Source organism: Bos javanicus, chromosome 22 (assembly GCF_032452875.1).
Source record: "Bos javanicus breed banteng chromosome 22, ARS-OSU_banteng_1.0, whole genome shotgun sequence".
NCBI lineage: Eukaryota > Metazoa > Chordata > Mammalia > Artiodactyla > Bovidae > Bos > Bos javanicus.
Genome location: NC_083889.1, coordinates 59824646 through 59844989, shown reverse-complemented (window position 1 = coordinate 59844989; position 20344 = coordinate 59824646). Strand labels below are relative to the sequence as shown.

Sequence of the window (20344 nt, the reverse complement as noted above, 5' to 3'; positions counted from 1 at the left end):
AGAGACACTTTTAAAACAGGGCACCAGATTTGTGGCTACCAAGGATGGGGGTGGGAGGAGGGAGACTGGAAGAAGGTCGAGAGGTATTAATGCACTTCCGGTCATAAGTCCTGGGATGCGATGTCCAGCATGGCGTATAGTGACCACTGACTGCTGGACGCTGGACAGGAAAGCTGTGAAGAGCGCAGATCCTACGAGCTCTCATCAGAAGGGGAAAAAAGTCCGCCCCCCTTTTTTTTTATCTGTATGAGATACAAGCTCCTGTGATACTCATTTAGAGTCCATGTGATTTCGTTAAGCTGCACAGCTTATTAAGCTCATACAGCGTTGCACATGGACATCTCAGCAAAACTGGGAAGCAGCAGCAGCAGCAACGGAAGGAGTCTGTCAGGGCACTTCCCCGGTGGCCCAGAGCTTGAGCCTGCCTTCCACTGCAGGGACGCGGGTTCGATCCCTGGCTGGGGACCTAACATCCCACATGCGGTGGAGCGACTAAGCCCAAATGCCACAGCTAGAGAGAAGACCGCCCGACGCAGCAAAGAGCCGGGGTGTGGCAGCCAGACAAATATATGCTTTTTAGAGAAAGAGTTTGTCGGACAGGGTGTCACTAACTCGAATACCTGCCTCCTTGCTGCCAATAAAATGCAAAGAAAGAAAATAAAGTTGCTCAGTTGCATCTGACTCTTTGCGATCTCATGGACTGTAGCCCACCAGGCTCCTCCGTCCATGGGATTTTCCAGGCAAGAGTACTGGAGTGGGTTGCTATTTCCATCTCCAGGGGATCTTCCCAACCCAGGGACTGAACCCGGGTCTCCCGTGTTGCTGGCAGACGCTTTACCGTCTGAGCCACCAGGGAAGACCCAAAATGCAAACAGCACCAGATGCAGGCCGCCAGAGGCACTGAACCGCTGTCAGTCCTCATGCTCAAAATGTGATGAGCAGAGTGGTCTGGAAGCCCAGGCCAAGCTCGACCAGGCCCCCAGGATCTGCTGGACGCGAAGAACACACGAGAACTCCAGGGATAAGAGGCGCATACCTGCCTCCCATAAACCAAGCTGGAAATGCATGTGGAAATTACCACTCCTCCAACGTCAGACAGCTCCTTCCCGAAAAGACTTTCCTACACTTTCGGGGTGTGGCCTCGGGGAGTGGTTTATGCTCCACGGCAAAGCAGTCTGTACCATCAGCCTCCAGGAGGACACAGCACTTCACTGACACCAAGAGCGCGATGTCTTCAGCGGCATCTCCTTGCAGCCACCGCCCGGCTGCTGCCCTGAAAAGGTCCTCACGCCGAAGGGCTCCTCAGGGGGCTGGCGTCCGGATCAATGTTTGGAACCAGCCCTCAGGGAAACCACTAACGGCCTGCCCGCAGAAGCACAGGGCCTGACGTTCAGGATGGTCCGTGAATGGCGAGCATCACAGCTGCACCAGGGACTGTGATGAGGAGAACCGAGGCCAGGGGGTGGGGTGGCGGACCGGCTTCTCTCGGGAGAGCTCCGGGCTCCGTCCCAGGCCCAGGTCTCCTCCTCTCTGCACAGAGAAGGACCCGCGTGGGCTCTGGTTCCCAGCAGCGCGTCGCCGCCCGCCGGAGGCCCCAGGAAGGCGCCAGGGAGCGCTCTGGCCTCCCCCACTCCCAGGGTCTCAGCTGGACACACAGCAGCAGGGACGCCGTGGGCACAGGGCCACGGTGTCCCGTCCCACAAGAACAGAGCGGCGGCGGGCTCTCGTCGGGGGGCGGGCGGGGGAGGCCTTGTGATCGCAGGCGTGTGCACAGCGCAGAAGCCAGACCACTGGTCTCTGGAAGGGACGGGAGAAACCTCAGCACTCACCACGCGGTGCGGCGTGTCACAGGGCGGGCACTCCCGTCTCACGGGCTCCCACGCAGACGGGTGCCCGGGCCCTACGCTGGAGGCCTGGCGCCAAGTGATGGGCACTGGGTCGTCAGGATCGCCTAATGCCCCCACCGCGTCCTCCGGGTGGGTAGGGAGGCCCCGGCGAGGTGCCAGCCTGTCTGAAACAGCGCTCCAGCACGAGCCGGCTCCGAGAGGAGCCGGAGCTGAGACGCAGCTGGGTGTGTTCCTGTGCCCCGAGCTCCCCTTCTGCTGAGGGCATCTCAGGCTGGCTTTCCAGCCCCCGAGTTAGAATAAACTTCCCGCCCAAAATGGACGTTCAATAAAAAAGAAGGTCTAGTCGAAGAGAACAGCGAAGGCAGGACTCTCAGGTCGGACACTGCGGCCGGCCCCACGCAGGCGGCCTGCACGGAACTGCAATGCGGCTCCCCGCGGTCCTTCCCCCGATGGGTGGGGGTGGGCACTGGGCCCCGCTCTCACCGCCGGACGTCTGAAGACCACCCAGAGGAGCGAGGCTGCAGACAGAGGTGACCCCTGTAAGAGGTGGTCAGTTAGGAGGCCAACCTCCAAGTGGTCCTGGGGGGATGAGGAGGCAGAAAGCCCCAGCGTGGGCCTCCCTGGCGGCTCAGCAGTAAAGAACCCGCCTGCCAGTGCGGAGTCAGGGGTCTGATCCCTGACCCAGGAAGACGCTGCATGCGATGGAGCAACTAAGCCCGTGCACCCAACTACGGGCCCACATGGTCTGGAGCTGGTGGTCAGCGACAAGAGAAGGCTCTTAACAGAGAAGCCTGGGCACCACAGCCACGGAGCGGCCTCTTCGACTAGAGAAAAACCCGTGTAGCCAAACACACATAAGGTGTTTTTATAAAAGAAAGCCCCATTGCCAGGGGAGTGGCCGAGAGCAGGAGGGTGTGGCCGGCAGGCGGGTGGATGCCGCCTCCTCCCCGGACAGCAGACTTCTGCCCAGACCAGGCCAAGGTCACCTCGGCTCAGAGCCGCGCTGGCAGGGCAGCCAGCACCCTGTGCCACCAGTCACCCGCCCCTCACTGCCTCGCCCGCCTGGCTCCTTGCAGGTGGGCCTTCGCCTCTCACTCGGCTCAGACCTACGGGTCCTGCCCCAGCCACCCCGTCCCTGCGAGGGAGCGAACGGTCCCAGCTCCTCTGTCCCTCCATTTGCAGAGCCAGGGACTGACCATCTATCTGCATGGCGGTTTCCAATTCCTCAGAGTCCCTGAGTGTTACCAAGGACTGTCCAGCGGGTGTGGGGAATCAATCGTCCAAGCCCCTTACTTTCCCTTCATTTCTCAATGTCTTACCATGAACATGCTCACGCAAAAACAGCACATTTTATTTATGACAACAAAAGTCAATGACACAAGCTGAGCGAGCAGGGGAGAGCCTGGAGGCTAAAGGAGAGATGGCTGCAGCTGGAGAGACACTGAGGGGAGGTGGGGAGGGTCCATGGGGACGCCTGCCCCGGAGACGACCCCTCCCTGCTGAGAACAGGTGACCAGCACACAGCCCGAGAGCACGGCCTGCGTGTTCTCCAGGAGGAGCCTCTCCTCAGACCCGAAGGGCGTCTGAAGCTGTTCGTGGACGTCGGGGAGACACTCGGATCCTTCTTGATGCCTCTGCAAGGAAGCACGGTCTGACAGCAGCGAGTGACTTTACACCTGGATGATGCAACGGCGGGCGGAGAGAGCAGGGGGCCTGCAGTCTCACAAGTGGCTCCCAACCTTCCTGTAAGAATGTGCTTGGCCCCATCTTATGTAACAGTCTTTTTTTTTTTTTCCTGGAAGGAGAACAGCATGAACTTTCCAAGTCTGCAGATGGCTCCAAGTCCTTCTGGGTGGTGAAATGCCAAGCGGATGGCGATAAACAATCAGGAATTTATTGAGAATGCAGGAGAGGGAAGAGGACCACAGAGATGAGCTCAGGGGACAGGCTCACCGCTCTGTGGGGACAGAGCTCGGGCCTCGGAGCTCTGCTAAGACCCTGCTAGGCAGCTCCAGCCAGGCGAGCGTGGTCAGAGGACGCGGGGGGAGGGGAAGGGCCGGGCACCGTGGGCTCTCTCCACTCCTGTCGCTCCACCCAGGCCCCTGGTCGGAGCCCCTTGCTGAGCCTCAGTCTTCCCATCTGTCGGGGGGTTACAGGGCATCTGGGCACACAGCCGGGCACTACAGATGGCTCCGTATGTGTTTACAAGGCAGAGCTGGGCGCTGGAGAGAGCAGTGCCTTTAGAGCAAAGAGACGCGAGTTCAGATCCCGGCTCCGTGTTCATTAGCACGCGACTCTCTGGGGCCCGTTTCCACGTCAGGGAAACAGCAAGCGTGACATCAGCCCCGTGTGATGGTGCGAGACTCGTGGAGGCGAAGCCCAGGAGGAGTCCAGCGAGGTGTCAGACTTGAGCGGGGGCTTTCCGAAGACGGCGCGAGGCTTGAGGACACGCATTCCGTTTTTACAGGTGTGTTTGTGATCTCTTTTCCGTGACTGTCTTTTTAACACGACTGAGATCACCGTTTTATACTCTGGTTTCCCCTTGTACCGTCATATCCTAAGTGACTCTGTGTCATTAGGTTTTTTTGGTAAACGTTGTTAAAAATGTTTGCCGAACACCTCTTATCTTCTTAGGTATTTGTGTTTTTTTGGTAAGAGCTTTCATGGGATGTAATTCACAGATTATATAATCTGCTCTGTTAAAGTGTACAATTCAGTGGTTTTTCACTTATTTACAGAGTAGTATGACCCACCTTGTAATCGATTTTAGAGCATTTCCATCACCCTGAAAAGAAACCCCTACTCCTAGCTGTCACCCTCAGCTGCCCCAACCTCCACCCCTGCGCACGGCAACCATGAATACGCCTTCTTTCTCCAAAGACGGGCCTCGGCTGGACACCTCATGAAAATGGGATCATATCAACACGTCACCTTTCGTGACTCGCTTCTCTCAGCCTAACTGTCTCAGGTTCATCAATGTGCCAGCATTTCCTCCCTTTCTATGGCCCGACATTCCTCTGTTTGGACACGCCACGCTTTATTTATCCGTTCACCAGTGATGGACATCCAGCTGGTTCCCACATCTTGACGATTTTTTAGGAATAACGTTGTCACGAGTATTGGTGTACAGGTGTGTGGACACGTTTTCAGTGTTTTAAAACCTGGAGTATAATTCATTTACAGTGTTCCGGGTATACAGCAAAGTGGTTCAGCGATGCATATTCTCGTTCAGGCTCTTTTCCCCGATGGGCGGTTAGAAGACGATGACTGTGGCTCCTTATGCCACAACACAGGTCCCTGTTTCTCTATTTTAAATATATGACCTGTTAGTCCCCAGTTGCTTTGGATACATACCTCGGGATGGAACCGCAGGGTCATAACGTAACAGGGTTTAACCTCTGAGTGACTGTCAGCCCGTTTCCAAAGCGGCTCCACCATCTTAACCTCCCTCAGCAGGCCACGAGGCTCCAGACTCCACATGCCCACCGTCTCGTCGCCTGTCCCTATCACAGCCAGCCGAGTGGCGGGGAAGTGCTGCCTCATCGTGGCCTTGATCCGTCATCATCTCCCCGACGACAACTAACGCTGAGCATCTTTTCGTGTGCTCACTGCCATGAGTATACCTGTTTGGGGAAACGGTATTCAATCCCTTGCCCATTTTTTTCAGGGAGGCTATCTTCCTATCATTGACTCACAAGCATTCTTTTCATATCTCAGATACAATTCCCTTATCGCACAGATGTTTTGCACGTATTTTCTCCCATTCTGTGAACTGTCTTTTCGTTTTCTTCCAAGCGTACTTTAAAGCACAAAAGTTTTTCCTTCTGATGAAGTCCACCGTGTCATTTTTTTGTTGTTGTTGCTCGTCCTTTTGGGGTCATATCTAAGAAACCATGGTCAAAGCCAAGGTCGTGAAGATTTACTCCTGTGTTTTCTTCTAAGAGTTTTATAGTTGCAGCTTTTACATTTAGGTCCTCTAGTTGACTTTTGTACACGGTGTGAGCAAGAGGCCCAACTTCCTCCTCTTGTATGTAGACACCCAACTGTTCCAGGGCCTCCCATGGGGCGCCAGTGGTGAAGAACCCGCCTGCCGATGCAGGAGGCATAAGAGACTCGGGTTCGATCCCTGGGTGGGGACGATCCCCTGGAGGAGGAAATGGCAACCCACTCCAGTGTTCTTGCCTGGAGAATCCCGTGGACAGAGGAGCCTGGCGGCTACAGTCCACGGGGTCGCAAAGAGCGACTGAGCGCACACACACGCATCCAACTGTTCCAGCAGCGTTTGTTGAAAAGATTTATTTTAAGTCTTTTAATAATAGACCAGGCCACTGCTGGGTCCGCAGGGTACAGGCAGACTCTACCCCCGGCACCGCCCGCTCTCACGTCTGAGCCTGCCTCGGCCGGTCGGCCAGCGCGGTGTGCTGACAGCAGGTGGCCTTAACACACAGGACACCAAGGTGAGGGCCGAGCCCACGGCCACTGCAGACGGGCTGGGGCGTCTGCCATGAAACCAGAGAAGCACAAGCGTGAAAAGTCAGGACGCTCATCCAGTCGTCCAGCATCTACCCCGTCGGCGGGAGACAGCAGAGAGGCCACCACACACACGAGGACAGCACCTACGAGCCAGAAGCCGCTCTCACCAGACGCCAACCCGCCGGCTCCTCAGGACCGGGCAAAGGAGCCTTCTGCTGTTTAAGCCAGCGGGTCTGTGGCCCATCGTGGCAGACTAACACAACGGCCGTTCAAATTCCAGCTCCCAGACCAGCCATTCCAAACGCATCTCCCGCCGTGCACCGCAGACGTCAGGCCGAAAAAGACTTTGTTGTTTTCAGAGCGTGCCTCCATGCCCCTGTGGAAGTGGCTCCTCCAGTCCCCTTCAACACCTTCAAGGGTCAGTTTAAAGTCACCTAAAGTTTTCCCTGAACACCCCTACCACCTACCCAGAAAGCATGACCCTCACAAGCAAACTGCCACGGTGCTTGGCACTGTCTCCCTGACACACGAGGGGAGCGGTCTTCCAAGGCAGAGGGGCTGCTGAATCAGCTCGGGGTCTCCACACCAGAATGAGGCCCGGCACGAGACACTCAGAAAGAGTTCACGCGATTGGGGCTCTGCGGTCGAGCGGACCCCGAGTCTTCAGGCGCTCGGAGGCCCCCATCGCTTTCTACCCTGGTGCTGAGTTCACACCTGCAGCTCAGGTACCACCTGCTGCATCGTCCGCACGTGAAGAGGAAGCTGACCCCACCCCAGATTCTGGCGCCCGTGCTGACTTCTGCGCTGACACAGAAAACACTCTCTGCTGTCCTGCAGGCCCCACTCACAGGTGTGTCTTCAAATTTTACTTCAAAGTTAAAATGGTTAAAACCCAGCCACCTGGCAGTCCAGGGGACTGCCTGCCTGTAGGGAACATTCTCTTCTTAGCTGTTACTAACTCCCTTCACTCCCTTCACTGCTGCTCCCGAATTGCCGGTGCCCTGATTTCGGCACAGAGTAAGCCCCTCTGGTCTACACTCGGTGGAAATGCTGCTCCTTTCCTAGAAAACCGTGCCGGCAGGGACTTTTGAGAATCATCCCGCCCAACTGTCTTACCCTATAAACACAGGAAGTTCACTCATTCATTCAACAAACATGTTCGGATCTCTTGGTTTGTGCTAGACATGAAACTCTACCAGGGGTGAGAGCTGAGGAAGACAGGATAATATGAACCTTGAGCTCTGCCCTGGAGAAGCTCACAGGTTGTGTCGCCAGCGTGAGATGCAAACTGGCCCAGAGTTATATAAAATCGCAAGCTCTGGGAACCTGCTGGAAAATCTACCTGATGGCTTCTTATCTAGAGGCACTCAGAGGCAGAAACAAAATTCCAACCCTGGTGTCCCAGCTCTCAGCACAAAAGTCCCTTCCCAGCGACGGAGTCAAAAATAGCCACGAAACATCCTCCCCCAACCTTGCTCTGTGGAAGGGCATCCACCGCCTGTGGGCTGACTCACTCTGCCCGTGGAACACTTGCAAACTTGACCCAAGCAGAGACTTGGAAAGCGTGTTGTTGCTCTCTCATTGCCCCTGAAACACTGCCACCCTGATGCCCTGGGGAACGTGGGGAAGGACAGACCAACAGCCTGCCAGGGGCAGACACTAGAGGCCAGCAGGCCCCGGCCGGCTGCCTGCCCTGTGGGGGGAGCAGCTGACCAGAGACACACAGAGACACCCACGGGGCCCAGCACAGGCTGCCAACCAGAGACCTCGTGACACGCTGCCCCTGCAGACGCGCCAGGGGCCGGGGCAGCCCTCGCAGCATAAGCCCAGCCCAAGCGCCAGCACCTCCACACACCCGAGCACGCCATCAGGGCCCGGGAAGAAAACAGACACCAAGCGCTGAGGCCGCTGCAGACGGGGCTGAGAGCCGGTGGGTCTGGGTGCGCTGACCCCCAGGCCCCCTCCCTAAGGGTCGCTCGGTCCTCCAGCGGGTCAAGGGTCACACCTCCAACACGGGCACAGAGGTTTTCACGTGACATTAGCGAAGCATCGAGTTTGCTAATTGCGGGTTATCTCAGAGAGAGCTGCACCAGCAACAGCTTCCCCACGACTCTGTAAAGCGAGCACCCGTAGGATGGATGGTTTCGCCGTGTCTGAAATCTCACAGAAATGGCTCTAACTGCTAAGTAACTAGCCCGGAGGTGCCTGCGTCAGGGGAGGGAGGTCAAGACGGACGTCAGGAAGGTCATCACTCGCACGCGGGGTGCCTGTGACCGATGCTGGCGGGGAGGGTGGCGTGACTGTGGTGGATGACAGACGAGCCCACGGTGCTCCCAGAACCCACCGGGTGGGCGGTGGGGGAGCCCAAGACGACCCACACGCTCACATCTCGTAACCGGTGCCAGGCACTGACCCCACGGACGCCCAGCGTCTGACTCTACGACCACCCAGGGGAAAGGGGCCCCTGTTTAACCACGAGAAGACTGGCTCTCGGGTCCAGGGACAGCCTCCAGCCCCACCCCAACGTGTGACTCACGCTGGTTCTGGGTCTGCATCCAAGGCCTGCCATTTGGTCTCCCATTGCCAAGGTCTACTACTGTCCACGGCACCATCCTGCCGTGCGGCCCCAAGACACCAGTCTCCCCTGAAAGATGTCTCGGCACCACGGACTGAACAGCATGAACATAGCGAAGTGCCTAGAGCACCTAAAGGCTGTGTTTCCCAAGTAGGACCCCCTCTTCTCTCCTCTGGCCACACGGACAGCCCGGGGCAAACCGGCCTGCTCAGATCAGGCCGGCCTGACCCGAGCCCCCGGCTCCCTGCTCGGGGTCCTCCCCCTCCATCCCATCTTCCCTCCTCCCCACTCCACGTGGAGCCCTCCCAGCCCACATCCTCTGCTGCTCTGTTTCTCGAGGCCTCCTGGGCTCCCCGGGCCCCACAGCGCCCCTGGGTCCTACGTCGGTCTCCTACATCTCCCTGAGGTTGGGCTGCCCTGGTCCTCGGCCTCCCTGGTCTCCGCAGAGGCACCCGCACGCTTCACACCACTGAAAACAGGACTGCCCAGACAGAGACATGGGGGCGGGCATCTGGGGGAAGCGCGGAGCAGCAAGTTCCTCTGAGAGCCTGGCCCCGGGCGGGAGGTCTGCTTGAACGCCTCCTGGGAAAGCCACCCAGCGGTCTAAACCCACAGCGGGACAGCGCGGGGCCGAAGGATGCCAGCCCTGGGGATGCCCCTGTGGCCCCATGCCAGCCCCCGGGGCCCGTGCTCACCCTCCAATGCCATCCTCCCACTGCAGGTGATGCAGCTGGCACTGAGCCTTGGGGTCCCGGGCTGCCCCCACCCTGAGGGGCTGGGGAGTGGGTGACCCGCCGTGCTTTCCGAGTAAGGGGGGACGTTCACGTCCCTCGGCACTCTGAGGTCCACAAAACCCACCCCCTAGAGCCTCCACCACCCCCAAGAAGCCCCGACGGCTGGGGAGAGCTGCCGCCGCTGAGGATCCCCTCGTGCTCAGCCCCGCCAGCCACACGCTCAGATACCCGGGCCCCCAGGGGGACAGATGGTTCTGAGCTCCCGCCGAGGGCGGCCCGGATCTCAGCGCCAGGGACACGCGTGTGCACCAGGGGCCCGAGAGCAGGGCTGAGAAGCACTCCCAGAGCTCGGAGACCCAGGCCCTCCTCTGGTCAGCCCCCCGAGACCCGCTTTCCAGGGGCCGCACCCCACGACCCCAGATACGAGAGCCCTGAAGGGCGCAGGGGGTCCCTTCTCTCTGTCCATCCTGCCCGTGGAGCCTTCTAAGGACTCTGCTCAAGGAAAGGAAGGTCCAATTCCCCTTCACCCTGACGTCCGCTGAGGATGCAGTCCCCGAACCCTTTCTCCTTCCTTCTGCTCTGCTGTCCTGGCCACCCTCCTGCCCTCTTCCTCCCCAATGCTGGCAGAGTGGCGACGCCACAGTAAGAGCTCCTCTGAGCCTTTTTGCAGAAGGTGAGGCAGCCAACCAGTCCATCCTACAGGAAATCAGTCCTGAATATTCACTGGGAGGACAGATGCTGAAGCTGAAACCAATCCTTTGGCCACCTGATGCGAAGAACTGACTCATTGGAAAAGACCCTGATGCTGGGAAAGACTGAAGGCAGGAGAAGGGGACGACAGAGGATGAGATGTTGGATGGCGTCACTGACTCAATGGACATGAGTTTGAGCAAGCTCCAGGAGTTGGTGATGGACAGGGAAGCCTGGCGTGCTGCGGTCTATAGGGTCGCAAAGAGTCGGACAGGACTCAACGACTGAACTGAACTGAATCCGCCTCCCCACCTCCACCCCAGCGAGCAGGCCTGTGTGAAATGAAAGCGCCACCCCCAGCGGAAGACTTGGCTGACCCTAAATGTGGGACAAGGGTCACGCTGTAATCTCAGCTGCAGAGTCACACACGAAGGGCCGTTGGCAGGAGAAGGGCCGTTCGGTTGGCACTCGGGGACAAAGTGCGGCCGGATGGGCATCTCTACCTAAAAGGTGCTGAGCAACGCACAACGGTGGACAATGGCCGCCTTTCAGGGAGCGGCTTATTCTGCAATTTTTTTTGTCTTCAACTCCGCTGAAAAACAAAGCCCGACTTGTATCCACAGAACATTCTTATAGCAACTGGAAAAAAGTACGCCTAACGAAGCTGTTGGAAAAATCAACTGCGAGAGTACTGCAAGAACAGCAGTGGCCTTTCCTCTCGCCATCAAAGAGATCTTTGCTATTCGAAGAGTCTTAAAAAAAAAGCCCAGAAGAGACGCCCTATTTAAAAATCAGGCAGTTTGCTGCAACAAAGGCGGAAACACCAGGAGGAGGACCAGCGGCTCCATCCACGAGAAAGGAACTTCGGGAAATTCTTAAAATAGGCAGGAGAAAGCTGAGGTAGGGCTGGAAGGCAGTGATGGGATTAAAAATCATGTCACTGCCAAACAACACAGAGTAAGGACCACGGTCTCCGTGTTTAGGTGGAGATGTCAGGAGCCCACTCAGAGAAGTCTAAGGCCCTTTCTGATTCTTGTGGTGGGGAGACAAAGGGAGACAGGATTCCTCTCTTGCCTTCAGGAAACTGACCGCCCCCCGTGTCAGTATTTCACTGGGGAGGTTTGCTGGCTGCCCCGCTGCGCCCTGCTTCCCTACGGGAATGCTCCAGCGAGGTCCCGCAGCCTGGTGGTCCACAGGTCCTCGCCATCAGAGAGCAGGCCCGGCGTCCCTGGAGGGGAGTGAGCTGAAGGTGTGCTATGCAGGGGACCCCACGTTCCCTGTGCACCCAGGGAGACCCCTGGGAACCCTCCATCACCAACTGGCAAGCTCCGATCCCAGCACCTCAAGGGGCTGACTCAGCCCCTTTGTCTGCACCCTGCATCAGGACAAACACCTCCCGCCAGCTGAGCTCAAGCCACAAGCCCGACTGCACGACTTTTGGGCCTGAAGCCGGTCCATGGCTGCCCACCCACCAAGGCGCAAACTCAAGCCCGTAGCCTGCCCGTAGCCGGCAGGATCCCGAGGCTGGCCTCTCCCCTGTCTCCAGCTTCCCGTGGTTCCCGGCCCTGCACATCCTTCTCACCAGAGCAATACCGCTCAAGGGTGCTGGCTGGCAGGGTGAACGGGAGCCTGTGCTCTGCTCACCAAACCTCCCGCCGAGGGCCCGTGTCTACCCTGTGCAGCCCTTTCTCTAATTCGCGCCATGCCCGGCCGTTGTCCCGTCTCCCGGTTAGTGTTGTTTAGTCGCTCAGTCGTGTCTGACTCTTTGCAACTCCATGGACTGCAGCCCGCCAGGCTCCTCTGTCCGTGGGATTCTCTAGGCAAAGATACTGGAGTGGGTTGCCATTCCCTTCTCCAGGGGATCTTCCAGACCGAGGGACTGAACTCAGGCCTCTGGCATCGCAGGCGGATTCTTGACCACTGAGCCTCCAGGAAGCCGCCCCGTCCCCGGTCGAGGTACCCCCACATTGTATGGTAACCGCCCCCTCTTCCTCAGACGCAGAGATCGTCACCACTGTCTCCCCACCCTGGTGCCAGCTCCCTGGCGTCAGTAAACCAGCGACTCCTGACTGGCTTGTTGGGCGGAAGTGTGACCACAGCTTCAGTAAACCAGCGACTCCTGACTGGCTTGTTGGGCGGAAGTGTGACCACAGCTGAGTGGGAAGAGTGGACACACCCAGAACTGGGCCCCTAGGGCCACGTTCAGGGACGAGTAAGGGGTGGAACCTAAGGGATAGGACACCCTTGACTACACAGAGATCCAACCAGTCCATCCTAAGGGAAATCAGCCCCGAGTATTCACTGGAAAGACGGATGCTGAAGCTGAAGCCCCAATACTTTGGCCACCTGATGCAAAGAGCTGACTCATTAGAAAAGACCCTGACGCTGGGAAAGATTGAAAGCGGGAGGAGAAGGGGACAACAGAGGATGAGATGGTTGGATGCAATCACTGACTCGATGGGCATGAGTCTGAGTAAACGCCAGGAGTTGGTGATAGACAGGGAGGCTTGGCGTGCAACAGTCCATAGAGTCAGACACCACTGAGCGACTGAACAAGGGCTGGGATTTGGTTGGCCCTGGGGACATGCCAACCAAAGGCAGCGATGTGGTCACGCCTAGTCACACAGGTGGTAGGAGTTCAGTGGGGAGGGCTGCGAGGGACCGGGAACAGCAAGGGCCCCAGGGAGGCAGACCCCCCCCGAGACACACAGAACCCTGGGGAGCGCCGCCCAGAGCACGGTGCCCACACCCTACGCAGGGGGCACACAACCCGGAGAGCAAACCGGAGGCAGGGGGAGGACACAGACAGGAGCCGATCCAGGGGAACGGGGTCTCAGAGGGCAGTGGGTCCGGCCGGATGGCGGAGGCTCCGCGCCCCACGGTCTGCACCCGGCTGGCCGGGAGGAGCTCCATCTCCAGAGCCCCAGGTGCCAGACCCAAGGGGCTAGTGGCTGATAGGAGGACGGTACGAGGGCGGCAGGAAGGGAGGAGTGTTCTCCAGCCTTTAAATATATCCCAGCTCCCGGCAAGCGCTGCTTCTTCTTCAGGTACATTTGCATAGGTGGGAGGAAGCGTCCTGAGACGGCTCTGGCCACAACTCCCTAGGCAGATGCCGAGGGCCTCATAGAGATGCGGTCAGCATGACCCAGGGCAGAGCAGGGCACATCGGAGAGGGAGGAGGTGGAGGCCTCGGCTTGTGGACTCCAGGCTCACCAACAGAGGCCAAGGCTCTGAGCCCACAGGGAGCTTCCAGAAAGAACGCCGTGTCACCTCCTTCAGAGGGAGGCCAGCCCCCGAGAGGAGGCAGGAAAGGAGGTGGGCCTCAGGGTCCCAGGCTGCGGGGTCCCTGCAGGGGACCTGGATCTGGAACTGTTTCAAGGGGGAGTCACCCGGGTGTCTGCACCAGGTCCCCGGCCAGCAGAGGAACGGCGCTCTTTGAAGCGGCCTCCCGGGGACCCCAGCTATCATGACAATGAACCAACAGGAAGAGAGCCTGCTCGGCTCCGTGGTGGTGGGGTGGGGGGCTCCCCAGAGACGGAGCGCGGGCTGGGCACGAGGAAGCCCCCTGCTCGGAGGGGAGACGCAGGGCACCCAGGCCTTTATCCCACAAGGGTCTGCTTCAGACTGCCTGGTCAGCCCCAGGCAGACGGGCGTGACGCGTCCATGCCAGGCCCTGAACACCCAGGAGGCCTGCAGCCGTGTGATCACACGTCTCTGCAGCCCTCCTCATCTGGCGGAACCAAGGGAGGACTTCCTTGGAGCCAAGCCATCCAACAGGACGCTGCATTCGTCAGACCCCTGGGGCCCCGACGCTGCTGACCTGTCAGCCGTTCTGGGGGCCCAGGATGGCTGAGTAACTTCAGAAGGTAATTCAAAGCTGCCCTTTAGGCGGACTGAGAGGTAAACTGAATCCCAAGGCGTGAAATACCATCCCGGGGCACGAGAGCCATGACAGAGCAGCTCACGTCCCACCCGGACAGTTCCATGACCCCAAGAACACCATCAGGGAAACCCTGCCGCAGAACCAGGATTTTAAAAATTCCAAAGTCCCAAGTCTCGATAAGGCAGCCAGTCCCCAGGGCCATAAGAAGGTTTGGGGTTTCAGAACAGATCACATTTTAACCTACTGCCAGCAAACAATTAGTAAGAAAAATGACCCTGTTGGCTTCCCAAGCGGCTCAGTGGTTAAGAATCCTCCTGCAGATGCAGGAGACACGGGTTTGATCCCTGGGTGGGGAAGACCCCCTGGAGGAGGAAATGGCAACCCCCTCCAGTGTTCCTGCCTGAAGAAGCCCATGGACAGAGGAGCCCAGAGGGCCACCGTCCGCGGGGACACTGCTGAGCATGATCACAATGAGAGATCCTATCGCTCCTTTCGGTAAGGAGCGACCTTCACCCTAACAAAAACATGCAAGAATGTATCAGGAAGACAGTCCCTGGACGGAAGTCTTGTTTTGCTCACTGGAACCAGAGGAATGTGGACAAAATCCAGCTGGACCAGCTCTTAAAAGGGTTCACAAGGACAGCACCTGCCTCGCGGGTTGACTGGAAGATAAAACTGAGATCACATCTGAGAGATGCGGCCTGAGGCCAGAGCAGGCCCGAGACCCACTTCGTGGGAGCCCATTCTGCTGCATCCTAAGGACGGTCAGTGTCCGCCGTCGCCATAAGGCTCTGCCACCAGGCAAGCACCAACCCGCCTGGGCGCGACCAAGAGCGGGCTTTCAGCCTCGGACTCACAGTGACTAAGACCCCTCTATCAGGCGCCGTCTGTAAGGCAGGGGCTTCTGAGGTCCCTAGGGCCTCCGTGGGAAAATTTTTAAAAAGGAGCGGAGAGAAGGGACATTTGGTGGTATTTTCCCCGAGAATCAGAGCACAGAAGACTCTGAGCTACCCGGGGGTAAGACCCTGGAGGACGCTCCCTGGAGGGCGCTCCCTGGAGGGGCGGGCTGAGCCCAGCGGGCGGCTCCGCTCCAGAAGCAGCAGGCTTGTTGCCCACCCGCAGGAGGGCAGGGCGGTCAGTCTGACAGAGCGGCTGGGCCCAGGCGCAGAGATGCGGCCCCACCGGCGGGCACAGACTCTGCCCTGAGGCGCCCCCGGCCCACCCCCACTCGGCCTGGCCTGATCCCTCGGGGACCCCAGGATGCAGCAGCGTCTGTCACCGCAGGGGCCTCCAGGACCTCCCGAGGGGTCACGACTGGTGGGGATGGGTTTTAGAGGTCCTCCACCCGGGGGGCGCCGACCCCAAGGGAGGTCACGAACCCGCATCATGTGAGAGGCTGGAGACGCAGGCGGCAGGGGCGGGGGTGGGGGGCCTCTCTGGCAAAGCCCGGAACCCAGCGCGGCCCCCACCCACCCCATTCTCATTCCCAGCAGGAGATAAACACGGACCCCAAGAGATTTAAACACAACTGGCGGAGGCGGGGTGCCGTCTCTAACTGGAGCAAAAGCAAGGAAGTGGGCCCAAGGCCACTGGGGTGGAGACTGTGAGGCCAGCGCAGCTCAAGGAAGGGCGGCCCCGTCCCGTCGGAAGCCGGGGGGCTCTGTCCCGCTGACCTCCAGTGAGGACAGCCCCCCTCCCACGAAGGAAGCCCCCAAAGTCTGAGGCTCAGAATCACCAAGTGCACTGGCAGCGTGTCTTCTTTGCGCACACTGAGCAAATAGACGGGCCGTGCACCGCAGGGCGGCTAGAAGGTAAAGCCACAGTGGGCCGCTGCGAGCCAGAAGGGCTGCTAAGGACGCCCGACCACCCCCACCCCACCCCCCCACCCCCCCACCCCCGCCCCGTCTGACACCCACCCGCGCCCTCCAGCGCTCTCCTCCAGAGAGCTGTAAGAAAGACAACGCCAGACCTTAGGACTATTAACCGCCCACTAACAGCCGTTTATCCGGCTGCCCCGGAGCTGTGATTCGAAACCAGGTCTTCACAGTCCGCGTCTCTGCCCTCTTGTTGTTTTTCTCGTCTTGAATGTGCAGCTACCTGGACTACACACACCTTGCTGAAACCGGAGGAGAAATTTTATACCTGTGCTCGGGTTGGGTAACGACTGAACCCGCGAGGGAGACACAATCCTGCAGCCCACACCACAGCCCACACCACACGTGGGCCTCGGGGGACCAGAGGCCTGTTGCAGCAGGTAACAGGTCCGCGGAGCAGGAGCGCTGACTGGTCGCCAGGCCAGCTGGCCCCAAATCGTCTCCTTCCCTGAACAACACAAACAAGCAGGGTTTTCCCCGGTTCATGCGCGCGGAGGGAAGTGGCAGGAGACCAGCTGTCTCACTGTGCGTCCTCCCAACGCCTGTTTCTAACAGCAAGACATAATCCCTGATGGGAAATGTACCAAGTAACTGAGCTGGCAAGAAGTCAGGAGACAGGCAGACCCCCTTCCTTCTCTGACACACGAATGATACCCTCTGAGGCTCACAGTCAAACTGGACAGAGAACTAAAGTTACTATTTATACACATCATTTTGATTTTATCTGATCAGGTGGTTTTCGGTCACTGTTGGGTTGGATTTTAAAGGCATGTCTGCTCAACAGGAAATCAACTCCAGCACAAAAAAATAAAGTCCTGTGAAAACCACCATACGGTAGAACTCACATCCTACTTGTCGTATTTGAAATAGAACTCCTGCTTCTTAATTTTAAAAAAGATGAAGCATAAGCCTGTTAGCCTGCTGGGCTCAATGTTAAAACGGCCTGTGAAGTAGGTCATGGAGAGAGTGGCCTCGCAGGAGCTGCACAGGAAGGGGGAGGGGGCGTGACCCCCTGCCGCCGCTGGGGGCCACCCTCAGCATCACCGGGGGGCAGGCTGACCTGGGCGCGCTCAAGGGTCTCCAGTACCGGCAGAAGAGGTGCTGCCCGTCAGCGTTGACCAGGTGAGGGAGGTCCTGGTAGGGAACGTTCTGCGGGGTCAGCCTGGGGGGACGTTCCTCTGGCATTCTGAAAGGATCTTCAGGTGCTGGGGAAGAAACGGAATGGTGCAAGGTCAGAGCGATGGCAGAACAGAGACATCAGGAGGGAAACCTTGTTCAGAGTCACTAACGTTTTTTTAAAGCAGTTTTTTTTTTTTTTTTTAAACAAAACCCTTCCATTTCAAAAATTTTACAGATACATATATTTCTTAAAACTGAAAACCCCGTTTGTTCTTAAGAAAAATGCTCACTTTATCTTTTAACTGCCTCATTACAGCTTTCTTCCCCCCCTCCCCATCTGTGTTTATTTTAAATCATTTCAGGAAACTTCATCTTAAAGACTATTTTAGCTGTAATCAAGTGGCGATGATAGCTCTGTGGGCATAAAGACCCAGCTGCAAAACACCCATCCATGCTAAAACCCCCAAGGAAGTTTCACAGGGGCGCGGTCACGGGGTGGATGACGCTCCGGTTAATTCCTTCTGCCCGAAATTCTAAAGGTGTGGCCACAAACCTGTCTGCATCACGTCCGGGCTTCTGCGGTCCCCCAGCACACAGCCCCGGGCTTCTGCGGGCCACCAGCACACAGCCCCGGGCGTCAGGGCCAGGCCAGCCCGGGCAGCCCCCTCATCTAGGCGGGGGGCGCCCCCCACGCTCCCCCAGCTTCCCAGCCAGCGCCCTGCCCCAGATCCCGCCTGGCTTTAGGAGCGCGGAGCCCAGAGCTGCCCCCCCCGCCCCCCCGCCGTCTGCGGGCGGAGCCACCCAACGCTAGCCCCCCATCACTCTTCCTAAACAAACCCCTGCGGCTGGGAGAAGGGTTCCCAGGAGGCCGGCTCCCGCTGCCCCAGCTGCCAGGGCACCAGCTCCGCGCGCCCAGATCCCCACCCCCGGACACGCACGAGCGCGGGTCCCCCAGAAAAGTCAGCCAGGCTCCCCCCAAAAACTTTGCCGCCTGCCCGCGTCCGCCGGCGCCGGGAGCGCAACCCCGCCGGCAGGGCTGCCCGCGGGGGACGGACACGCGGACACGGAGTTGACGGCGGCGACAAGTTGGTTCGGGGCCGCCGCCAGGGAGCGGGGCGCACGCGCCGGGCACACGCAGACACGCGCGCGCTCGTGCACACGCGCACAGGGGCGCGGGAGCCCACGCCGAGCGCGGGGACGCGGGGACCGCGGGACGCGGGGCGGCCGCACCCGGGGGACAGGGACGGCTCGGGGCGGGGACGCAGGCAGTTACCGGGCCACGAGCGCCGAGTCCTCGTCTGCGGTCGGACCGAGAGCTGCGCGCCGCCGCTCCGGAGACAGGGCGCGGCGTCCGCGCCGCCACTTATCCCGGCTCCCTCCCGGCGGGGGCGGCCGGGGGTGGGCCGCGGGGGGCGGCGCCGGGCCCACGTGTGCGGCCGGCTGCCCGGCCGGCCCGCCGTGCGCTCCTCCCCGCCGGCCGCGCCCCCGGGGTGGCGCCCGGGGGACTGGCGCGCCCCGAACGAACCGCGCTGCGGGAGGACACGCCACACCCACGCGCGCACACACCTCGCGCGCACACCCGCGGCACAGACACGCATGCAGGAGCGACACAGGCGCCCGGGCGTCCCCCCTCCAGAATCACACACGTGGACACCGCGCACACACTCAGTACACGCAGATATACACACCCAGGTAACACGCAGAAAAAGGAACACAGAGAGGCACTCTGACACAGACACCCCCGCAGACAGACACACACCCTCAGTACACGCAGATGGACACACAAACCCACACAACATGCAGAAAAAGGAACAGAGAGGCGCTGGGACACAGACACACACACCCCACACAGTCAGACACAAATAATGGCTGGGGCGCGGTGGGGGGACGTGGCACCATTGCCAGGAGGTGGGGCCAGGCCGACAAGGGCAGGCCTGGCCCCAGAGACCCTCCCTGGGGGACACACAAAACCTCAGGGTCAGGTGCAGGCCAGGGACGGTCTGAACACCCTTGGGTGCAGCTGTCCACGGGGCGGGTGGGGGTGGGGTGGGGGCAGCTGGACCAGAGCCTAGATCCCCCTGGGCCCAGCACCAGCTCCGGCGCTCGCCCTGGGAGCCCTGGTCTCCTCACTGGCAGCCCAAGACAGGACCTCTGCCCCCAGGACGGACAGGTGTCCCCTGCTCACAGTGACCTCCCCCGCATCCCTCCCTCGGTCACAAACATGTTGACACCACAGCAGTGTTGAAAAGAGCCACTGTCCTCCAGAGTCACACGGCCCGTGTGTGGGGAGGCCCCGGCTGCTTAAGGCCTACGAGCTAACTTACACAACAGCTGGGGTGTGAGCCCTGCCTGGTGGCAGGTCACAGGCCTCTGACGGAGCGGGGCTGGCCAAGCGACAGGCCCCAGGCAAGGCCAGTCCTGGAGGCGGCCATGTCCAAGCAGGGAGCCAGGGGCTGGCACATGGCTGGTACCTGGACTAGAATTCATTCCAGAGCCAGGCTGGGGTCCGAGGGACGTTGTGGGGGACCCGAAAGCATACCAAGCCCCCTTTAATATGAAGTCAAGTAAAAGTCGCTCAGCTGTGTCCGACTCTGACCCCATGGACTGTAGCCCACCAGACTCCTCTGCCCATGGAATTCTCCAGGCCAGAATACTAGAGTGGGTAGCCTTTCCCTTCTCCAGGGGATTTCCCAACCCAGGGATCAAACCACGTCTCCTACATTGCAGGCAGACTCTTTATCAGCTGAGCCACCAGGGAAGCCCAAGAATACTGGAGTGGGTGGCCTATCCCTTCTCCAGCAGATCTTCCCGACCCAGGGATTAAAGCAGGATTAATCCGCCTTCGTTACAGGCGGATTCTTTACCAGCTGGGCTACCAGGCAAGCCCCCTTTTACATAGCTGTTTCAAAGTTTGCAGCTCCAGCATTTCAGGACTTCACATAGACAGTGTGAAAGGCTGGGGGATAGTTGTTCACAAAAGTCCAGTGGAAATAGGGGTTCAGAGCTTGGAGAGGGCTTCCCGGGTGACTCAGTGGGAAAGAGTCCACCTTCCTGGGCTAGGAAGATCCCACATCTAAGCTGCTAAGCCCATGGGCCACAGCTACTGAGCCTGTGCTCTGGAGCCTGGGAACCAAAACTTCTGAGCCTGG

General features: G+C 59.3%; 1 protein-coding gene and 1 long non-coding RNA gene across 4 annotated transcripts in view; one reads left to right on the top strand and one right to left on the bottom strand.

The window, feature by feature from the left end:
• MGLL (monoglyceride lipase) overlaps positions 1-18552 on the bottom strand; it is an 86040-nt gene extending 67488 nt beyond the window's left edge. Inside the window, exons 1-2 of one of the 3 annotated variants that reach the window (XM_061397302.1) lie at positions 18469-18552; positions 17137-17281 (exon numbers count right to left, since the gene is read on the bottom strand). In XM_061397302.1, coding sequence (XP_061253286.1) covers positions 17137-17261 — 125 coding nt within the window. In that variant the 5' untranslated portion in view covers positions 17262-17281; positions 18469-18552. The other 2 variants (XM_061397304.1, XM_061397303.1) reach the window with 2 other exon arrangements.
• On the top strand, positions 1746-5675 carry LOC133235609 (uncharacterized). The gene is made up of 2 exons (XR_009732602.1): positions 1746-4314; positions 4618-5675. It is a non-coding gene; the product is annotated as an uncharacterized LOC133235609 (long non-coding RNA).
• Positions 18553-20344: the final 1792 nt, after the last annotated feature.